The 24,927-nt window shown below is 33.3% G+C and overlaps 1 protein-coding gene across 1 annotated transcript in view; it reads right to left on the reverse strand.

The window, feature by feature from the left end:
• LRP1B (LDL receptor related protein 1B) overlaps positions 1-24,927 on the reverse strand; it is a 1,933,320-nt gene that overhangs the window by 206,871 nt on the left and 1,701,522 nt on the right. Inside the window, exons 61-65 of the mRNA XM_024122386.1 lie at positions 10,109-10,297; positions 9,126-9,274; positions 4,491-4,584; positions 730-846; positions 495-614 (exon numbers count right to left, since the gene is read on the reverse strand). Of these exons, the coding sequence (XP_023978154.1) occupies positions 495-614; positions 730-846; positions 4,491-4,584; positions 9,126-9,274; positions 10,109-10,297 (669 nt within the window). The remainder of the gene's footprint in view (positions 1-494; positions 615-729; positions 847-4,490; positions 4,585-9,125; positions 9,275-10,108; positions 10,298-24,927) is intronic.

Raw genomic sequence — 24,927 nt, forward strand, 5'->3', positions numbered from 1 at the left:
CTCTCAACCACTGCGCCACCAGGGAAGCCCACTTACAGTTTTTAACAAGTGATTTTGTTAGGTTATTTTGTTCAGATTTTTAAATCTCTAATTAAAAAGGAGTTGATTTCAAGTAACTAATTAAATCAACAGAAGAAAATTACCTGCAGCTACTTAATATGTAAAAAAAAATCTATATTTTTTTAAAAAGCACCATAATCACCTGTAATTTGTTTTTGCTGCTTCTCTTAAGGATGATGTGAATGAATGCATGTTTTTTCATGTCTGTAAAAATCTCCAGGTAGCTTTTAAGTAAAGATCACCCATGTTTTAATTTTCTATATATTTTTATACAGAGTTTCTTAACCATCCCAATAGACATCTAGTTGGAATTATTTGCCCATCATTGCAGTTATATTTTCCACACTGTATAAATTTATGGTGAACAATAATCATATTTAGACCAGTTTCAATTGGGAGCCAGAGGTCAGAGTGAACAGCTGGAGGTGACTTACGACAGTCCCTTTCATCTTCCTCATCCCCACAGTCATCCTGCCCATTGCATCTGAGGTTTACTGGGATGCATTTCTGGTTCTTGGTACACTTGAACTGACCTGAGAGGCAGACATGTGTGTCTAAAAGAGAGAACAAAAAATGTGGGCTAAAGCCTGTGTCTGAATTTAAATCAGGGCAGACATAATCACTTAAGAAGTAGATTCATGTTCCTTAGTTAAGAATGTAATCACCTACCGCAGTTGAGTTCATCAGAATTGTCCCCACAGTCATTCTCTCCATCACAGATGAAAGCGGGCAGAGCACAGAGCCCAGTTCCACACTGAAATCGGCCTGGCTGACATTTAAATTCCGCTAGAGGAGGAAACATATAGGTATCGTGGAATGACAATCTTAGCTCATGACTTCTTAAACAGAGCTTTTCTGACATTCAACATATTTATTACATTATTATATTAAACATATCCTAGAGCACAATGTGAATGTCTCACATCCAGAGAGCTATTAGTTTCAGATGTGCAGTTAAGCTTTGAGCAGCTCAGATGGCCTCCAGATTAGATTTTATAAACTAACAGTAAGAAGAAAGATATTAACAACATATAAATATAAATATATATATTTAAAACATTTAAATGTCTCCTCATTTCAAAGACATGGTATTGAGAGGTTAAGTGGCAGAGCACAATTCATTGTAATTTTTTTAAAAAGTTATTCCAATATCACTTAAAAAATTATTTCTTTGATCACTTTGCTGCCTGTAATGTGTTAAGAGAGAAACATCTGCCCTCAATACATATTCCCCAGCATTCCTTAAAGCAAATACTTTCTATAACTATCACATTTTAAATCAGAATTATAGATATTTATTCCTATAATCTTATTAATATATAAGGACAATGTCATAACTAGTAAAGATTTTTATATACCATACGTATGTTATTATAATAAATATCTCCTACATGGTAAAGCAGTTTTTTCTATATTCTTTGAGTTTATTTAAGCAATAATAACAATAAAGTAGAATCTATTGAATATCTACTTTGTATCATGCACTGGGCTAGGTTCTTTCACATATAGTTACTAATTGAATCTCATTATAAACTTCTCACCTTGGGATCACCATGACCATTTTATAAATGAGGAAAGTAAGTCTCATGGATTCTAATAATTCACCCAAGAATATACAAGTTTCAAGTGCCGGAGTTGAAGTTTAAATCCACATCTGACTCTGAAGTCTTCTCACAACTTGCAATAAACACTTATCTTTTCACTGATGATCCTAATGTGTGTTACTAATCACTGATTTTGAGATTAATAGTATGCTGTTTATTAGTTCAAATCGGTCAATCAAACATTAATAAATTATATTTTGAACTTTCTTTGGAAGATAAATTACGCTTTTATAATTAAAATATTAATTAAAATTTTCTTAACATGAAAAAAAAACTCTCAATATATGCATGGCTTCCATAGAAGTGAGTTCTAAAATGTTGAACGTCATTTACCTTCAATTTACAACATTTATTAATTAATCACACTAAATGTTTAAACTGGGCGATACTTAATTTTCTCATGATCTAAACATGCATTTCCTCTATTTCCTGTTGCTTCATATACAAGTTCCTTTAATATTTCCTTGAGCATAATTGCTGTTGTATTTTTCAACACTTTATGAACTTACGGTGTATGGATAGTAATTTTTAGACCAATTTCAGTTCGGAGTCAGAAGTAAGACAGAACAGAACATTTTGAGGTGACTTACGACAGTCCCTTTCCTCTTCCTCATCCCCACAGTCACCTTGTCCATTACAAGTGAGGTTGTCCAAAACTTTTCCGTAAGAAGGGTTGTAAATATTAAAGGAGTTCCAATGTCTGTTAAATAACTAGGAAGCCTATGTGACCTTTAAATGTGTCTCTAGAATGATCCTTGGTGCATTATAGTGTTATAGGAAATATAATTACAAACTTATGATGCCAGAGAATTCTTGATGCATCACTCAACTATATTTGCATAAATAACATTATTGCAGTTTGAAGGTATGTGAACCTGGTATCAAGCTTTTCTGCTTTTTCAGGTGAAATTATAGGTACTGTCAGTGGCTCTTAATACCTGCAAATTTTGATGATGCAGCTACTCAAAAATGAAGTCTAAACACTCGACAGACACACGTACATCATTTTCCACCTCACCATGACTCTCAAAATAAAGTGTTATGCCTACAGATGTTCAAGCTGTTATCCCATCAACTCCAAGAAATAGATCATTTACTAAAAGATCACAGAGATAATGTCACCAATAAAAACACTTAGTATTGGTATTTAACTAGGATAAGGATCATACAGAGACTCTTAGATACCAGATGCCTCTTTGGTTCCCTTCAAAAGACATTAAAGTTATATTTGTTCACCAAATATTCTGAAAGTGGGTAAATGTAAAAAGTGTGTTATACTAAAGCTGTAGTTAATTTTTCATATTAGTTTGGTTACAGCATGAAATTGCAGTCAAGATTAAAATTAGAGTTCAGGAGCTGTAAATATTTTAGAAGGGAGAGCACTGGGTGCTACTGACTTTGTCTGCAGGTCATTATGGGGATAATTCCTCAAAAAACACTTTAGTAAATCTGGGCAGGAAAGGTCATCTTAATATGAGAACTAAAGTAACACATTCATTCTTATTTCTATAAATTACAAAAATAAGTTATATTTACTTTACTATATCACAGAACAGTTTATTGTGAGAAAATTAATAAATTTTATTGTGTAAATCTCCACTGGCCACCATAATTTCTTGTTCCTTGGTATTTTTTTAAATTCAGTAACTTAAGAATAATTCAGGCAAAATAGTATACCTATGTCATACAGATACTACTCCATATATTGTCCATCACAGTGAAAACAAAAACTTTATTAAAAAAACATCAAAGAGCAATGGACCTTTCAGAAATAGAAAAATAATATTAGAAAAGCAATGACTTTTACAACTTTTTCCTTCTCACTGAATATATTATTTACTGATTTTAAACATATAAATGAGATATGTGAAAAAACTTCAAATGTTTGATATACTTGGTAGTGACCAGAGAGGTGGAATACAGCTCATCCAAGTAATTATCTAGAAGTCCTAAGTTTGAAACAGCTTTGTAATTATGTGGTGGCAAGTTCTGTAGCAGAAAGTAGCTGGCTTTCACTAAGACAGTATACTTCTTTCTTTAGTGCAAGCCTAAGGATCTTGAACTCAATTGTCAAGACCAAATCAAGGCAACCATCTACTGGGATGTTGAGGGAATTATCATGATTGACTACAAGCATCTTCAAGTTGACAGGACAGTATTAGAGTGACCCATGGAATGAACTATAAAAGGCTAACAAGGAAAAGTCTGCTGATTGTCCATTACAACCTAGGTTACCAGATAGCTTAAAAAAATAGCACCTAACCATGCCAATGACAGTCAAATGTCAAGACATAATTGGTAGTCACTTTAAGGCAACTACTAAGAGCATACTAAATTGACTAACAGCCAACTAATGACTTACTTTGGAAAAATCTGACTTTTAAAGAATTTTCAGTATTTTAATACTGACAGAAAAGTTGAAGGACTGTATCCCTTAAAGTCAAAATTTCAGTCATTGAGTGGCATTCTGGAAACTTGCCCATTTTTGCTTCTGATTTAATGATATCTTAAGTCAAAATCATGCTGATTTTTACTCTCCTGATTGCTACATGAAGAGTTTAGTTATTCTACAAGTAAAAAAAAAATTGAGAAAGAGAAAACTAATACAAAGTGCTGATGGTGTCATTGTAGATGTAATAGTGATCAGAGACATACACAAGACATTGCAACAATTTTTGCTGTATTTTTAACTACTGACATAAAACCTTTCTGTTTCAATTTTTGAAAGCTATCAGAAGGCAATACTTAAGATCTAGCTTCAATTTTTCAGGTCTGGGATGTAAGGAGCTCTAAATTCTAAATTCCTGCATCTGCCAGTGTACTCACGACAGTCATCTGGTTCGTCAGATCCATCACCACAGTCATCCACGGTGTCACATTTCCACCAGAATGGAATACATTTATCAGTTTTGCAACGAAACTTTGAAAAAAAGGAAAAAAAAAAAAAAGATTAAAGAACGCTACACATATATAATGGATATTTTAAAACTCACTAGGGCAGAGCAGCCTAGCCTACTCTCTTTCTGCACATGTGAACTGTGGTGGTCTTAGAGCATTCCACAATAGGGAATAAGTGCACAACAAGCAGCAAAATGACGATCCAGGAAAGCACAGTGTTCAGGAAAACCTGCTGAGATTTCCTGAGCACAGACAAGCTCATGGATTTACTTACTGTCTACGGCTGCTTTCTCACCACAACAGTTTAGTACTGCTACACAGACCACGTGGTTCACAAAGCCTAAAATAGTTATTACCTGGCCGGCTACAGAAAAATTTTGCTGAAGACTGAATAGGGCTAAAAATCATCAGAGATACCGGGAAGAGGTATTGAGTTGAATTCATTTAGTTAATTTGAATTAATTTAACTAATTTAATTAATTTGAATTATTGTTCCTGCTAACTTCACTACTGGCCAACCATACACAGTGACCAAGAAAGCTCAGCCAATCTTAGATCTCAGACCACAAACTTATCCTTTTCTCAGTAACATTCAGTTCCAAATGTACCCTCATAAGATAGAAGAATCTAAAGAAAATCACACTTTCCATACAGAGAGCACATGCATCTGAAATAGTTGTCAGGAATAAAAACAAGCGATAGTTAAATTTAGTAGATTTCTTCTAGTACTTCAAATTGTTTTCTTCTTCTGAAATTGAAAATATTAGATATTTTCTAAAATGTATTCATTTTCTTTTTGAAGTGTTTTTGCTGTAATTCTCATGTGAGTGACTAAAAGCAAGGTGACATTTATCTTAGCATGTTGCATGCCAGGCAGATTTGTAACAGAGAAATATATAACCCAGGTTCAATTTTCTCTAACGAAAATGGATTAGCAAGCTAAAAATTTGTTCATTTAAAATACTGTTACTGTCTTCAAGTAAGACAGAATGTGATGCTAGCCTTTACTGAACCTGTCTGGATATCATGGAGCTGATTCAGGGTAGATTTATATAGATTTATATATATATATTTATATTTATATTTATTTATTTATTTATATTTATATTTTAAATAAGAGAGTAATTTTTTTGCCAGTGGCACTGTAAGAGGGAATAGAGCACTGTGAATCCAAGGGAAGATCTCCCTGTTCAACTGATTTTCCCATATTTACTTAGCCTGTGGTCATGTTTGTTGTGGTTTTCGTAAATTACCAAAAGAAAAATATTACTTTGATAGATAGTGATTGTCTGGGGATATAAGGCTTACTCTGAAAGCAATTGCCCTGAACATTAAACATTTCCAGTCATTACAGTATATCAAAGTATATAAGTAAGATGATTTCAAGTCTCCTGAGTATATTCAAAGTCTTTCCAATCAAGATTTGAAAAATATCTAAATTTTTAATATTAAAAATATTTTTAATTTTACATATTATTTACACATATTTTTAATTTTACTGAATATTTCTGATTTAAATAAACACCCACTGTTGGAATGATAGATGACACAATGATTTTGCTCACCATTTCATTTTTAATAAGGACATAAAAGTGTTTTGAGTTAAGGGAAGGCCAGGGTAAAATATATTTATTATTACTCTTTATGCTAATCCACATTTTATTCATTACTCTCAGAGGAAGATTTCTTCTATTATGTGTCTGGGCTTTTTTTTCATACTTAAATATAGTAACTTTAAAAAGATAAATGTTAAACATAAATACAAAACATTCTTCATGGTAAATGCTCTCCAAGACTAATATCTTCATAAAATAAATTGCAGACTGCAATCATCACCCACAAGAAGAAGCTATAAAGAAACTCCTAAATGCATGTCTACTAAGTGGATACATGGATAAAATGCAAATCCTACATATAGTGAAGTTTACTCAAAACAGGAAGAGTCTCCACTTAAAAATAAGTAAATTCATTTTAAATTTACTTTTATAGTTTTCTAATTAAAATGATTTAAATGTAATATTTGAAATGATTTGTGCCACAAGAATTGGACCTAACCTTGATTTTTACCAGATTTTCATATGTTCATTTCCAATCCTAATAGAATTCTTATTGGTGTGATTTACCTATTTTGTTAAAACTCAATAATATTTGGGGGTGTATCATTGGCTGCAGTAATTAGCTGATAAACCCAAAATCCCTTAGTAAGATAAATTTAAAATGCAATATTTTTTATCAGAATGCTTAATGATATGATTCTGAAGTACATAAATTATTCACTTCATTTCAATATCTACCTCACGAAAAATTGTTGCTATGAACTGACTTTTCTCCAAGAAGCATACAGTAGATCTTTTTTTCCTCCCATTGTATCAGAAAAGAATTGGAGATAAAATGACTGCATAAACCACAGGGCTTACAGGGATAACCACTAATTGATTGTGTTAGCTGAGATGTTACTCTTCATTAACTTTTTTCTTAAAAATGAGACAAATGAAGTGATAACTGTTTTTTTCAGGAAGTATTGAAAACAAAGATATCTGATCCACAACATTCTGTTGTTACTGTACTGTCTTGCTATTGTTGATTTTTTAAAATTCATGCAAAACACTATTGGGGGTATATGAAAAATTATAAGTATTTTAGTCATGTTATCACCGATACCAAATTGAGAGGTAATTTAGTTATGTGAATAATACTTTTCTAGGTTGATTTAAGTTTTCATTTAATTGAGTGATCAGACTTTTTGCCTTTAAATACATACAATCCTAGGTTTTTCTATTTAATAATTTGAAACATCTTATTCCTTTTATGACTACAGTGAGGCTGATGTTTTACTACCTATGTCCTGCTGTTTGAGATTTCACCTGTGTGTCAAACGTCCTTTGGCTTTACTTTATTTCCAGTCAGCTAATGAGGCTCACCACACTGTAAGGGGCTTAGGCAGGTGTCATTTCCACTAAGTTACCTATAGCCTCAGTGTTGGGCCTCAACAGAGTGACCCTGGTCTGCTCCAAATCAAGAGAACAGAGGTTATTTCAGAATAACCCAGAGGTTAAATTGAAAATCTGTCTAAACTAAACAAAATTAACAGAAATTATAATTAAAAATATTTTAAAGATGTGACTTCTCCCTTAAATTTTACCTCCAGTTTGCTTATTTTACCTCCCATAGTGACAAATTTCTAGTTCTCTAAAAATAATGAATTTTGTTCACATAAATATTAGGAGAGTATAATTAAAACAACACAGTTGTAAAGAAAAAAGAGTCTGTGACCTGTGCTTTCAACTAGACATCAGAACCTCCTGATGGCAGGTCACACTAATTGCACACATACTCAAGTATATTCTACTTGCACTAGAGGGCTAGGGTAATAACAACAACACTTACTATGACCCAGGAACTTTTCCCATGTAATCTTCATAACAGTGGCCTGGAAATATTATCACTCCCATTTAAAAGATGAGAAAACTGAGGCATCAAGTAGTTAAGTAACAAAGCCAAGGTAATTCAGCTTATTTAAAGCAGTCAGGGTTATGATCAAAGTGAGTCTGGCTTCAGAGTCTATTCCCTTAACCACTACACATACTGCTTCCTGGAAGAGGCTGGATCTTTTTCATTTATATAGTTCTTTATTGATTGGTCCTCATAGTCATAACTTAAGAGGCAAGTTGAGCTAGAATTAGCTTCTCTTTTTGAAAATAAGCACACTCTAAGAGAAAGTCAGTCTCTTGCCATGATATCACTGCTAGAATTGGAAAACCAGCAAATTCAAAACACAGAATTCTAAGAATAAATTTAGTCATGTTAAAAAAACAAATCACATGATTTCCTTTACAATTTTATCTTAAACAAGATAGTTACTCAAACATAAAAAATTAAATTTTATAATGTCATATGACTTTTGTCCACAGTTTGAAAGTAATAAAGTCCATGCAACTACCATTAAGTAGAAAAATTAACTTCTGAAATAGCTTCACTGAAAATAACTACATTTTGAAGAAAAAGAGATTTCAGAAGGAAATTATTTAGATCATATAATTTTTCAATAAAAATATCTAGAAAATTACTTTTTACAAACTTATCTTTTCCATATCACTTACTCTGAAGAATGACAGAGAGGTAGAGATGGTGATACAGAGCAGATTATCTAGGAAGACATTTTTCTTTGTTTAAACTGCATATATCTTAGTCTTAACCCTATGCCTCAATCACCCTGGTATCTTGGAATAGGTCAAATCTCCCCTGATGATTCTGCTATGCCTGCTCATGATTTGCACCATTATTCTGTGTGGATCGGTGTAAGAATGGTTTTCATTTTTGTTTTTGTCTTCCTTTTAACCTCTACACGTACTTCCTAAATTCCCATTTTAACAATATGCATCAACTTGCTTTTCCCTTACTCTGTGACCCTCTCTATAATGTATGGAATGTTTATCTAATGCTATGCCAAACAAAAAAAATGATGTTTCAAAAACGGTTTACGTGAATAAACAAAACACAGGCAAAACCTTTATAACAACTTGCCCATACATGCCATGAAATGATTTCTAGACCTCCACTCACCTGACTGGCTGTGCAGTTGGATAAGCAAGTCCTGTTATCAGCTGCAAGATAGAAGTTGGTGGGACATGCACAGGTGTGAGTCTTTCCAGGGGCTAAAAGGCACAGATGACTACAACCTCCATTATTTGTCATACAGAGATGTTTGGAGACTACAGATGAGAAAGAAACAACAACAACAGAATGGGATAATCAAGACCAATAATATAACATGGGATGAGAGAAAAGACATTTAAGCTTCAAAACTTGTATTTGAATACAACGTTGTAATCAAGAACTCATCAAGATTATAAATATAATTTTATTTTGTTAAAAATTCTACTCATCATCCTATGACATTTATTTTATCATTAAATAATTTTAAGAATGTATCTCCACAATAGCAAGTATTTTAGTAGGAAAAAAGTGTCCATCAGAAAAACAAACAGAGACTAAAAGTATTTTGGATGAGTATATACACAGGTTTAAAAATATAAATGTAAAATAAAATAATGAAATGATGATCTACATGTAACAGTATAGTGGGTAGCAAAATAATCAAAACTTTATTCCATATGGCCCGATAGAATTCCTACTAGACGTATGCTTAAGCAAACTTGATACAGTTCTCATTTTTAGAGCCTTAGAGCTACATAAATACAGTTCCTTTCACCTAGCAGTCCAGAAACTAGGATCCTATAACTATTTTGTAAATAAATGATTTTAAGAGTGCAGTCTTCACTTCTCCAACTACATGTATTAATGTCATTTCAGGTTAATACGATTTCAACAAATCAATAATTCTTGTACTATTATTGAGCTTCTAACCATATCCCTTAACAGCAGTATTTGATATCAACTGAATTTACTCTATACAATTATGCTAAGCAGTCAAATCTGGTAACCCTTCTCAAAAATAAATTTACTCTTAACCTTAAAGGAAACAAAAATGGAATGTTACTAAAAGATGTTGATGCACTTATGGAAATCATGGAAAGAATAATTACCATCAGGTTGTCTATAAGAATGATACACCTGGATATCTGTGATGGCATGCCATGAGTTAATCAGTGAGAGTCTGTCTGCTCCCGAGGTTTTATGGGCACGGCTGAGTGACTTGGTTTTCCCATCAGTCCAGTAGATGTAGTCTTCAAACAATGTTAGTGCAATCACCCCTGGAATATCTTGATTAGGGACTGTAATAGGAGATGGTAAGATTAATGTTCAGTCTTGGAAGACTGCCAGTTAAAATATTCAATATTACATGGGCTGACAGATACAACTGCTACAGAACTTCGTGTGAATAATTGCTGTGACAACCTGTCAGGCCGGCAAGGTTCTTTATTACCGGTTAAGAGAATGCAGGATCCGGCGCAGGAGGTTGCTTTGCTCAGATTTAGATTGGTTCAACCACTGGGAAGAAAATGAATTCAATCCTGCTTACAAGTAATGGCTGCTTCACCAGAAACAAATAACATCCAACATTTAAAAATTATATATATATGTATATCTCCATCAGTTGTTTCTAACTTATATCCTCCTTAAATCCACAGGTCATTGTACTGCTTTCTCCCACTTTTAAATGGATTAAATTATATATCCAGGATGAAATGTCTATCTACCTGGAGATAGAGTGACTATAAGGCTACTATTAACCATTTTAGTCACTGAGATTTTATGAGTATTTTTGCTTGCAAAATAAGCTGGGATAGGGATGGTGAAATATAAATGTGACAAATAACAATGCATCATGCAGATGTAACAATTATAAAACTGCTTTGTTGCAGATTAAAATTGTTTTATAATTATACATTCATTAGAGGACTGGGTTTAAATGTAAACAGTAGATTGAGCTTCACAAATGTAAATTTTTCTTTCAAGAGATTCCAGGGTCCTATCTGGTAAATAAGATGTAATAAATTTGTTTGGTGGTTTGGAGTTAAATAATTTTAAAATGTGATAGAAGGTTCTTCAATTTTTTTAAAAAAAAGCAATCAATAAAGAAAACTGAAATTCCCTAATTGGCACAAACATTCCAATATATTTCTCTATATAAATTTTTAGATTTACTTTTAGAAATTCTGCAAAATGTTTGTTAATGAGAAAAGGTACTATAATTCAGGTAATATGTACTTTTTTATATATTAGAACATAATGACAGAATTTATGTTTGGCATATTCCTCATTCAGCAGTAACTGAAAAACTATCAAAATTTAAAATATAATTCACTTTTTCTAGGGAGGTTTACAGCCTTATTTTTAAAATGCTGGGTAAATTTATATTGTTAACTAGAAGTAGAAATTTTAAATCTACCAATTTGTTATTTTTACTCAGATGGGCCAAATGTGATCAGAGAATTCACTATGACTCAGAAAATATAGAAATAAACGAGTTAAGACTCCTTCAAATGGGTGACACTTTAAGCCATTGACTACTATAAATAATGTAGTGTCTAGCCAGAAATCCATCTCAGAAGAGAAACTATGCATATGAAGGATATAAAAAAAACAAGAAAAATCCAGATGTGCACACTTGATGCAGATACTCAAACTGAATTATCCATGTAATTCCCAGACATGGAGCCCACTGCCACAATGATAAGTAGAATTGAATAAAGAAAGATGAAAAGTAGGACATTTTACCAGAATGAATCATGTCTGAGTTATTTATGCAAACTATGCCCACTCTCCCCCTTTGGCTATATAAATTCATTCCAGAAAGATAAACAAATGTGGCAAAATGTTAACAATTGGGTGACTCTTGGTAATAGGTGATCATTACAGCAATCTTTCAACATGTGTGTATGTTTGAAACTTTTCAAAATAAAATAAAAATCCTCAGAAAAAAATGAAAGTCTCAGAAACATTCAACTCAGATTTCCTTAGATGCCAAGCAAGTAATTACATCATTAAATAGGGATTCAAAAATTAATCATCACTTTAAAATAATGTCAGTCCACCAGAGATTCAATTAACTTCTGTACAAAAAGTGAAGTTATTGTAAGAACTGTCCTATTAGCATCTCAAAAGTAGCACAGTCTGTTGAACTATTCAATAACTAGAGCTGACATTTATTCAGCCCATGGGTGCCAGAAAGTAAGCCCTTGGCTCTAGTGGGTTGGGGAGGCCATTCTGGTCCCAGAAGGAAGAATTATCAGGCCCACATATCGATAGTTCTGAGATTGAGAAACCCCATAGTAACGTATCAACTTTGTACACCTATTTAATTTAATACTAAAACAACTCTATCATGAAACAGTTGACCTCACTTTCCGATAAGAAAACTAAGATTTGGAAAACAAGTAATTTGACCAGAGAGGATGGAAAAAACTAGTAAATGAAGATGCTGGTATTTGAATCTAGATCAGATTTGCTGGCTGCTGAGTTCTTTGCCACTTTACCTACTAGCCTTTAAGAAAGCCATCCTAGTAAGGTAAAGTGTGGTTATGGACTGAATTGTGTCCCCTCAAAATTCATATGTTGAAGCCCTATACCCCAATATACCTGTATTTAAAGATAGGGCCTTTAAAGAAGTAAGTAAGGTTAAATTAAGGTCTTCAGAGTGGGACCTTAATCCAATATAACTTCTCTTACAAGAAGAGAGGGACACCAGGGGTGTGCACATACAGAGAAATGGCCAGGTGAAGGCACAGCAAGTAGACAGCTATCTACAAGCCAAAGGGAGAGGCCTCAGGCGAAACCAAACCTGCAAACATCTTGATCTGGGACTTCCAGCTTCCAGGACTAAGAAAATACATTTTGTCTGCTTAACCCTCCAAGTTTGTGGTAGCCTTAGCAAACTAATACAAGTATATAAAACAATGGGACTAATTTCATAAGCTCCATGTGAAAATCATTTTATTTAATTACTTGAATGCAATTACACTGTATATGATTTTCAGACATGAGACAATTTAAGCACAGGGCAAGTTTGCTATCTCTAAGTTTGTAGTGATTGGCCACCAGAAACCCTCTGTTATCAGGTAATCAATATAAGTGTATAGGGATCAGAAAAATGAACTCTTATTTTTGGCACATAGCTGGATGTACAAAGAATGTAGAAAAGTGAGGTTAAAGTGAAGAAAAGTAGTCCATTTTCACAGGAATTGAATCTGTTTGATTCAATTCCTTATTCGATACTGACAAAGAAAAACAGGACTACCACTAGTGTCTTTATACAAGCCTATTCCAAGCCCATTCATTTGGTAAACATACTTACTTCCCAAACAGCAAGCATCAAACACAACCACCAGAGTATTCCTTCTAGAGAAAAGAAATGAAGTAAAAACACCAACTATGTTAACCAAAAGAAATCTAGTCTCATACATCTGTAACATTATAGTGGCTCCAACAAGCTACTCTCTAAGAGATAGTGACGTGTTCCCTAACACCACAACCAATGCCAATAAAAATCAAGTAAAATGAAAGAGAGCAAAACAAACAAACAAGAATCTTTACATATTGCCTTTTCTGGGGTTTGACTCATAACTTGGCAGTATGCCTCATTTCCTCTTTAGGACCTAAAATCTCCTTATAAGAGTTATTTGACTATCTGCTTAAGTTTCTGTGAAAAAACTGCTATATGGTAACTGACAAATGATAAGTATAAATGAATGAATGCTGTGTTTGTTTTTCCATCAACACAAAGAGTTCAACCTACATTGGGAGTAAATGAGATGTTCCAAGCCAAAGCAAAATATATTTTGGTATGGGAAACGTTCCTGATTCAGAATGAAAAAAATAAAATTGATTTTTTTTTTTTTTTTTTTGCCATACGCGGGCCTCTCACTGTTGTGGCCTCTCCCGTTGCGGAGCACAGGCTCCGGACGCGCAGGCTCAGCGGCCGTGGGTCACGGGCCCAGCCGCTCCGCGGCATGTGGGATCCTCCCGAACCAGGGCACGAACCCGTGTGCCCTGCATCGGCAGGCGGACTCTCAACCACTGCGCCACCAGGGAAGCCCCAAATTGCTTATTTTTGGTTGTATCTCTATTTATACACTTATTTTCACCTTATAGATATGTGTATATATGTACATCTATGTGTGTGTATATACACATGCGTGTGTGTATTAGGTATGTGTGTATATGTAACATATCTGTAATATATATGCATAATATATATACATGTATTATATATACATACATATAATACATAGCAACAAAAAAGATTAATCTTGTGATGTAATTTGGCAGTTAGTGGAGCTGACACAATAGACAAAATATATATAAAATATAAACATGAAATGTGATGGTATATGTGAGAAATATTTAACACAAATTCTTACTAAGACATGGTTGAGTTTATGGAAAAAGTAGTCAATGTTTTCTCAGAATGATAATGGTTATCATTTTTTAAGAGGAAAATAATATGGCCCCCTGTTATACATAAGACTGCCTTTGTTTGATTAAAAGAAAAATGCAAAAAATAAATGTAGGGAAACTTTCATTTTACAGGTATTCAGTAGACATGCAAAAACAACACTAAAAACAGAACAGTTGTGTGGGCTGCAGTTTAACAGGTACTTATTATATATTTAAAGCCTATTTTAAAGCTGCTTTCTGTAGTTAGGCCTCTATTCTGTACAACAGCAGTATTTATTGTACTGTTTCCAGCATTCCACTCAAGCACTAGGCTCCTAATTTTTATTTCATAGACTATATGTATCAGAAGAAAGGAGTTGATATTTGGCAAAAAATAAATCGAAGAAATACTCTGTGGAGTTTTTCTCTTTTAGTCAAGTGGGATGCTACCCTGGTAAGGTTCCTAGTAATTATGATAAATAGAAAAAGTGGAAATCCAGAATATGCTTTCAGCTTAACTGTTGCCTCACAGTTAGAGATACTCTATTGCAATAATACTCTTGATTATTCATTTTTGGGGATATCATTTATCATGCTAAACAAGTATATTCCTGGATAATACCAATCTAATTGTATATTTGGGACTAACCTAGTTTAAATACTTAAGAACAAAATGCACCAATGACATAGTACTCATCTTTTGTTGAGTTAAAATCTTATAGTTGGTGTTTTGGATAAGATATTACATTGGGATAATGGCAGATTCAACATAGCTTTGCCCAGTGGGTTAGTACTTATATAGAAATTTTACTACTAATGCCATATTTTTTTCTGATTTTTCTTGAAGATTTACTTCAAGGATGTAAATGTCATTTAAAAATATTATATGGAACAATTTTTAATTTTGTTATTTAAAAATTATTATAAATATTTTCAAAAGAAGAACAAAGTTCAACCACCAAATTCAGTAGTTATTTTTATGAAGGAATCAAGATAAGAGTAACTTGAATATTGATTTTTTTTCTTTTAGTTATAAAGAATTTATGTATTGTTTGGAACACCTGAATGATCCAGTAAAGTCAAGCTGACCCTCACTCTACGGCTGACAGTTTGGAAACAATCTCGTAAAACTTTAAAGTTAAGAAGCATATTAAATAAAATATTAGATTCTATCATCTTTTGATTTTTAATATATTTAAAGACTTTCCCATTTTTCTTATTCTTGGTGTAATTGTCCCAAGTAGTCTCACCTTCCCTCACACCTGAAAAATTGCAAAATTAGTCTAATTTTTCTCATTGTTTTTAAACTCTTCCAACCTTTTTTTTGTAGCAGCCAAACCTCCTGTAGTAAACAGAGAACACGTTTTTAAATGATAATTGAAAAGAATTTAATTGAAAGAAGTCAGTGTTATATGTACGCAAGTGGTTATACTATTTTTCTCTTAATTATTTACAGAGGTGTGGCTAAGAAACCGATGATAAAGTTCTTTCCTAGATCTGATACCAGAAGCTGGTGAAAGCTGTAGCTAAGGAAATAGAGCCACCTACCAAAAGCAGATGACATTTGGTGGAGGAACTCAGCCACTGCTAAACACTGTAGTTGGTCATGGAGGGAAAGGGTATAAATAAATATTCTGGCCTCTTTCTTCCTCCATTATCTAATCTCCTGCCAATGCTTCCCATGGTTTAAATCCAATCTGAGGCTGGAAGGTAAAAGAGCCAGGGTGATGCAGTCCACAGAAGTCCGCCTTCTAGCATACAGAGCATGGCAAAGAGGCAAAGATAGAATAACTAGAACTCCCTCCAGTAAATATTTCCAATATTTTTTCTATCTCGCATCTCTCTTCCTTGATCAAAAACCACCAATGACAGCCATTCCCTAGGCAGTACTGTGCAAACTATTTAGCCTGACTGAAACATCTGTCTTCAGAAGAGAAGATCAGGATCCTCACTAATCCTCTATTCTGAAAGACCTTGACACTAACAATTTTCCCTGATATCTTTCTAGAAGTCTAATTTACAATAAGGTATGTAGAGAAGCCAGGAATTAAAGTAGTAGAACATGAAAACCAAAAAGGAAGATATAAAACAAAGAAAAACAATTAGCATTCAAAAAATGAGGTGAGATTAATCAAAGGCTACAAAAGGAGTGTAACAGATGATAAAATTAGATGATGGAAGAAAGTGATCTAACATGTCAAGAAAGAGGAAGATTCATGACAGTGGTGAGTACGTGGGTGAATAACGGTTTCTAGTTTATAGAGAGTAATGGAGAAGAGTGGGTGGAGCGGAAAATGGCCATAGTATACTAATTTCCAGGGAATGACTGCTGAGTCAGTAGCTTTAGTTACAAACGCCCCATCAAAAAGAGTATGCTTTATGTAACCTTAGGGCCAAGAACATTTGTTCTTTGTCCATAATTGGGCATCCCCTTCAGTGTTAGTGTTTGCAGATTTTTAAAAAATAATTATTTCCTCAGAACCATCTACAACAGGCTAAAAAATATTCCATTTAACATTTGCTTACATGAACATTTTTTCCTGCCTACTCTTTGATACAACCCTGCTTAATGGAAACAGTACTACAAATAAAGTTTCAGGCAAATGGATCCAAAATCCATTGTTCAAAATCAATAAAAACATTATCAAATGGTAGAAACACTAAGAATAGTCAACATCACCAAACATGATGATAAAATGTTCAAAATTTATTTTTTCCAATAAAAAATATGATCTTTCAAAAAGTTCATCCATCACTGAAACCTTGAAGAGGAGGAAAACTAAAGGTCTTCCATTCAGCATATGTCAGAGTACATAGCAGATATGAGCTGATGCTACTTGAGCGTCTATTATATGAGGCTGCCTTTGGAATACTGACACTGATCAAATGTCCAGACAAAAGTTACATGTCCTTCCTTAATGCAGTAGTTTACACTGGGACACTTAAATGTGAAACTTTTTGAAATAAATGTAATGTATGATGGAAAAATATAGAAATTATTTAGAGCTCTTCTTTAAATTAAAGCCATTATTAAAAGGCAGAAGGCATCCTTTGCCTACCCTTTTCTGGTATTCCTTGCCTTTTTTTGTCTACCTTGTCACCTCAAATCACATACACTCTCTACATAGATTAGGAATATTCAATTTCATATAATTTAATCCCTTCCCTTCCCTCACATATCTTTAAATTATTCATAATATAAGGTCATATATGGTCACTTTACTATTTAATATCTAAAAAGAGTATTTCTGCTAATGAATAGGAGGATTTATAAGTTTACAATGTAAATTATAGTTCATTTACTTTGAAAACTAGACTGTGCCTATAAATATCGTCTCTTGATGATGACACTGCTCTTCAATCTCTGAAGTAAATAAAACAACACTGTTTCATGCACTTGGTAAAGATATATTCCAGTTGCTTTGAAACTCTCTGGACTTTTCTACTGGTGATACAAACCTTCATAGATATTTGGAAATGTATTTTCAGAGCTGACCATCAGTACTAAATATAAGTTATGACATTCTACATACATATGCATTAGGAATGTGTTTTTTAGAGCATCCTAATGAAAGCTGAAGAGTTTGAAAAGCCCTTTGCCTTTGGAACAGATATCAAGTAGAGCCATTTACATGAACTTAGTATCTGGTCGTCCCACATTCCTATAATTATAAATATGCTTCTAGAATAAAAGCAGAAAAGAGTGTAACATATTACAAGCATTTTCAAATGTGTTCTAGTAGTCCTAGGAATAACTAGGGATAAGTGAGTGAATTGATTATATAGTCCTCTTCTCCCCCAGTTCCAACCTCAGTCAATTCCTTTAAGAAATGTTAAAAAATCACTGATTGATTAGAAGTCCTATTTTGTGGGTAAGAACTTTGAACTGTAGTGTGGCAAAGCAACTTGCCTAAATCAGAGAGTAACCTAACCAAAAACTAAAGCTACTAATTCCCAATGCTGCACCATGTCATATTTGGGATGGATAACACTGTTGAAAGTGGCTGAAAACTCATATTAGGGTAATACTTTAAATTTATATTTTAAAAAGTATATGGAACGCATGTGACATTTGCAAAATAATAACCTGTTTAAACATATACACAATTTAACATAACATGTTCTATTCAAGGGACAAAAATAAAAGATGATTGACACTGAAATTCTAAAACTTTTCAGAAATGGCAGTTAATTTCAATTTATTTGACTGGTTCAGGAACATTTCTATAGTAACTGAATTTTATTTTGCTCCCTTCCATTAACTTTTATTGTATTGTAAACAGCAGCACATCAACACCGTTGGCATAAAATAGCCTGTGAAGTCAACTGTCACGGACTGTGAATGATAGGAAATTTTTTTTCAAAAGTACTAAAATGCAATTATCTTACCAAGAAAGAAACACTCTAGAATATTGTAAAATTGGATGGTGGTGTTTATTAGATTCTCTCTCTTTTTTCAGTGGGCTTTGGTGGATATTTACATTTTCTAAAGACCTAAATGCAACAGCTACTGACTTTCAGGATATATGAGCACAAAGTACTCCCTTTGTCGTTTTCAGTGTTTTTCCCCCTCAGAACAAAACCCATTAAATATATTTTTGCTATTTCACCAGTAGCATGCTGAGATCTGGATTCTTTTCCCAACATTGATTAGATGATCACTGCATGGGTTATGATTTGGGTTTTAAATCCAAGCACAGAACTGCCTCCTCACAACACAAACTAGATTCCCAGAGCAATAAACAAACTAAAGTGTTGGACTGTCAATACAATACTGAAACTTCAATATGAGTATCTTCAGGTCTAGGAGTATAGAAACAAATGAAGAGTCATAGTCAACATAATAGCATGAAACTTTAAAGAATTTTTCCACAAAATAGAAGTTCAGTGATAAGTTATAGTTTAGAATCATGCCCAATGATTACTTTTCTGAGAAATTAGCAGTTATGAGTGTATATTTTTCCAGTGTGCTGGATAAAATATGTACATGGCCGACTGATTTAACACAAGGTTAAATTATTCAGTGACTCGAAGGATATTCTGAAAAAAAAATACTAGAAGAAATAAATTTTAAAACTCAAGGTCAAGCAATGTTTTTCTTAGCTCACCCTTTTGTTATTACAGTTTACACAGTATTTTCAGTCTTTTTGTCAAAAAACTACCTCTCTATCTCAAGTTCAAAGGCAACTCACAAAAAAATGAGGAAAAATAAATCTGAATTTATGTGCTTTGATACAAGCAGTCAGAGTGAAATTGTGATCTAAATATAATTTTCTGGTATTTAATTTTCTTTTCATTAAATGGAAAAGAAAATCTCTAAGTTAAGGAAGATATGCAGAGTTAGGGCTTAAATTTTTCTCAGAAATGTCTATAAAATGTAACCTATTTTATAAACATTTCATTAGAGAAGGCTATACTTTCAGGATGCATAAAATTAATGACAAAGGATCTTTGCTGTGTTCAAATATCAGGAGTTCTGTGACATAAATTTTCAAATAAGATTAGAAGTTTTCCCATAGACAGGAGATAAAGTTAGTTTGGAAAGAGAAAACAGAAATATCAAAATGTCCCACTAAAGCAAGGTGTACATTTTTAAGCAACATGATTGTTCTCTTCACACCTTCAAATAAACAAACACACAAAAAAAATGGATTTAATGAGATATACTCTTTTATTTACAGTTATTATGTTCTAATGGCTTAAGTTTCTGTTTATTTATTTCTCATATATTTTGCAATTTATCTATGTCTATTTATATTAATCTGAAAAAATTCAAGTATGGCTATACCTTTATATGTATAGGTGTGTGTTTATGCTATAAGTGTTGCCATTAGAAACTATAACAAGCAGACAGAAAATCTTCAGTTAGTCATCTTTTCAAAAACAAGGGGGCCTTGTGGAGAATGGAAAAGGCTTTGGAATCAGTTAGATCTGGGTTCAAATTCTAACTACGAGCTATTTGATGTTAGACAAGTTATTTAATCTCTTTAAATTTATTTCCTTGTTGCAAAATGGCTTTGATGACACATCTCATAGTGTTCACTGATGGAATGGCTAAAAAAGCATGTATTGCATCAAGCAGTTTCTTGAACACAGTAGGCTTCTAATAAATGTATGAGTTTATAAGGGGATGGTTCCAGTATTAAGTAATGGATGGTTCCACAGTATTAAGCTAAGAAAATTTCCACTGAAAGCCAATAATAATAATAAATCATACATGCAAAACATCTAATACAACATCATGCTCAGGAACATATGTTTTCTTCTCTCTTATTGATTTGGTAAGCTCACAAGTACTCAACTTTAAAAGATATTAATAACTTTTGCAGTAATAATCAGGGAGAACTGAGGACTGGATAGGCAATTTGAGATTTTAATTAAGGAAATAAATCTGGTTATTACAAATTTTCAACCCCTCACAGACTTAAATGGGAGACTAACCTGAAATTAAAACTTTGGGATTTGGCAAAAATTCTAAAGTGATCCACCTAACTGGGAGACTTAGAACTTTAGTTCTGGAATTCCCCTTTGATGCCATTTTTTCCAATACCCTTATTTCTATGGATGAGGCAACTGAGACCCAGTGAAGCTACACATACATTTCAGGGTGAAAAAGCTTTCTAACAGTGGATCCCACCCCAACCCACCCTCATCCTTAGGTTCCCCAAGCTTCTTTTAAGATGCTAAGGGTTTTTCTTTCTCCAGTCTGAGAAGATCCTTTTACTCAAAGATTTGTGCTCCAACAAAGTTTCAGAACTTCTTATCCAACATCAAAGCCTAAAATTCTCTGAGGAGGATTGTGGTTTGGGAGTGGTAAGAAATCAGTCCCAAAAATACAGGCCTACAAGAAGAATATTATTATTTAGAATCATTGTGTTTAGAATATATTTAGAATCATTCTGTTTCTGTATAAAGACAGATTTTAACTTAAAAACTGAGCATTTCTATCTGGAGAACACTTTGAAATGCCAAGTTTCTCACTGGACCTATTTTATATCTCAAGGAATAGTAGGAGGAGAGAGATTCACTCATTTGCAATCTTTCTTCTAGGTAAATTATCAGGTATTCAGAAAGGCTTTTTAGGGAAATATATGATAAAGAATGTTTAACCATATCCCTAGAATTTCTTTGATGTTGACCCTTCTGTTAAATAAATGTACCTCTCATCAAGACAGAGCTTTTCAAGAAGAATCTCTAAGTTATGCTTAGTTTGGTACTTTTTATTCCTTTAAAAAATGTACAAATATATTTGAAATTCATAAGTTATCCAAACTGTGAGTTATTTCCCCCTGGCTAAGTAGATAATAATATAAATCATTCACTTAATATTTGCAGCTCAACCACCAATATTTCTGCTATTTTAAGTTTACAGATCTTTCCTCTTTCTGCTAAATAACTATTGAATGTAACACTTTATCCCCATTCCCACAGCTATAATCACTTCAAGTGTTTTCTCCTAAAATACTTTAACAGCCTCTAAATTGGTTGCCTTTCCAGGGTCTTTCATTTTCCATGCTGCTGTCAAATCTAATAATAGCACTCTACCAACTAAATGCCATCAATGTCTCCCTATGACCTCTAGGATAAATTCCCAATTACTTAACATACAAGGCCTGTCACAATCTGGCCCCAATTTGCCCTTGTTCATCTAGTGTCATTATCTTCCTCTTACACAACTTCCAGTTTACAAATTGTGTAAACCCCATACTGTTTCAAGACTCTATTACATTTTTGCACATGCTGTTCCCTCTGTGTGATGAATCCTTCCTTCATTTCCCCATATGGAGAGTTGTCCTACATCTTTCAGATTTTTCAAAGATCCCATCACTTCATCAAACACTTCCCTAATCCAGCCTGCATTTTGGCAATACTGTACATATACTGCTAACCCCAATCTAATTTATGTTTTTACCTTCATATTAGTCTTTTCCCCCCACTAAACTATAGGTACTTTGAAGGCAGGGACTTATTCAGCTTTGTAACTCCAGGGCCTCATATAATGCATGGCACAGAAAGAGACAACAGTAAATGTTTGTTGAATGAATGAAGGAATGAATGGGCAGATCAAAAAATAAAGAAATCAGAGAAATTTTAAAAATGAACAATGAAACTGTGATTTAACTGTCTCTCTCAGTTATCCAGTAGTACGCATACTATTCTACAGTATTATTATTTCATATTATTATATACTTATTGGAGTAAAAACCAGTAGAATAATATACACAGGCATTAGGGAAAGATTCAGGTAACTAAGAGTGCACCTAAATGTTCCCAAGATAGCAAATTGACTAATTCTCTCTCTTTTTTTAAAATTTTATGATGTAGTGCTTGGACTTGTTAAGAAGGTGGATTGGGGTAGAAGAGGTAGCAGAGAAAGACAGATGTAAATTCTCAAGCAAATTGCAAGTTACATGTCCCTCAGAGGTAATCTGATCTATCGTTTAGAGCACAGAATTCAGAACTTTTAGAAATTCTTAGGCTGGGCAAGTAATAAAATAATGCTTCATTTATGGAAATGCTGTATGGTTTAAACCACAACATGTTTGGGGGAAAAAACCTTCTAAACTGTAAAGTGATACTCATGGTTTAGTTTTTCTCCATTATTTAACTTTGACTTATTAAAAGAAAAACGTTAATTCTGAAATTTTCATACGCCCTTTATACTCTCAGATTACTTTGTCATGACTGGCATATCCCATTCTTTTGATGAGCTCTGGCTCTAGTTTTAATAAAAAGAATAAATGAGAACAATAATACTAGTCTGGTTAAGAGAGAAGAGAGGTCAGTGGCCAAACTAATACAAAAGTTACTAATGTTATAATAGTCTCATTTTCCACCTCCAAATATGCAACTAGAAAACCACAGCTTTTTTATGTCTTTATGGGGACAATGCAAGGAGTAAAAACATCCTATTCCTCTTTACAGACATCGCAAATGAATGACTCTTTTTTCATTGGTTGTGAAATTGGCATAAGTCAGGCTGTGTACTGTTAGTAGCTCATTAGTAACTACCAGGTAATTACTGGCTTGCATTCAGATATAGGCAGATGCCTAATACGACACTTACTGAATTTTTCATTAGTCTTTCTGAAAAAGACTTCAGGAGAAAATAGTTCTGAAGGCAGGAACTCTTTTACTTTCCTTTTCTCCCCCCTTGAGCCTCAAAGTATTTTCAAAAATCAGATTTTTAAATGTTAATAACATCATACCTGAATATCTTTCAGCCAAAATTTACTCTTCAGTAAATTTAGTTTCACTTCTCCTTGCTATCTATGTCCATCTACCCAAAGTCATCACCAGTACTGTGATTGAAAGACACTTCATTTACATGCATTTAATTTTGTATTAAGTTTTCAAAGCATTAGTCATCCACATATCTGACACAATTTTAAAATAATGGGGAGGGGATGGAATCAATAGTTTCTAATAGACATTTTTAACTAGTTTTTGTTATTCAAACAAAAGGCTCAAACAAAAATAGGCAAATATTTGATGCTAGAATATATTTTAAATATTCACCTATCTAACCAAAAATTATTTAAATTTTATTGTACAGTGAAATTTTAGCACAAAGTAATACATTTACAACAACTTAGCATGCTAAAAATACATGCTAAAAATGGTTATGTGGGGAAAATACTGATTGCTACAATAAAACTCAATTATACCATCTACAAAAGTTGCAGAACATTTCATTATTGAGTCTTCAAAGGAGATATAACTGCTGAATGCTAAGTGTAATTTTGATTTGTCAACATTGCTTTTGCTGTAATTAAAACCCTAAAGTGATCTTTAAATAACTCTTCATTCCAATTGCATCCTGATGAGTTTCTTTATCTCTATAATAGGAATGCCAACACCTAAATAAGTGACTCATCCGACACCTGTCATACTTCAATGTTCCCACACTTTAAAAGGCACCTCTAAAAGCTTTCTGTTGGCATATTTAGTTAGAAAGACATATTTATTTAAACAACAACTGAGAGAAACTTGGGCAGAGTTATGGAGTGATGTGACTTCAGTGATGTATACCTCCTTTATTATTTATTTTTTAAATTTATTTTTATTAAGGCATACTTGATTTACAATATTATGTTAGTTTCAGGTGTACAACACAGTGATTCAATAGTTTAATAGATTATACTCCATTTAAAATTGTTATAAAATTTTGACTATATTCCCTGTGCTGTAAAAATATATCCTTGTAGCTGTTTTATTTTATACATAGGAGTTTGTACCTCTTAATCCCCTAATTCCACTTGCCCATTCCCACTGCTAGTTTTTAATTTTTAAAATTCATTGGCTTAGGGTTTCCCTGGTGGCACAGTGTTGAGAGTCCGCCTGCCGATGCAGGGGACACGGGTTCGTGCCCCAGTTCGGGAAGGTCCCACATGCCACAGAGTGGCTAGACCCATGAGCCACGGCTGCTGAGCCTGCGCGTCCAGAGCCTGTGCTGTGCAACGGGAGAGGCCACAACAGTGAGAGGCCCGCGTACCGCAAAAAAAAAAAAAAAAAAAAAAAAAAT

Source organism: Physeter macrocephalus, chromosome 2 (assembly GCF_002837175.3).
Source record: "Physeter macrocephalus isolate SW-GA chromosome 2, ASM283717v5, whole genome shotgun sequence".
NCBI classification, from domain to species: Eukaryota; Metazoa; Chordata; class Mammalia; order Artiodactyla; family Physeteridae; genus Physeter; species Physeter macrocephalus.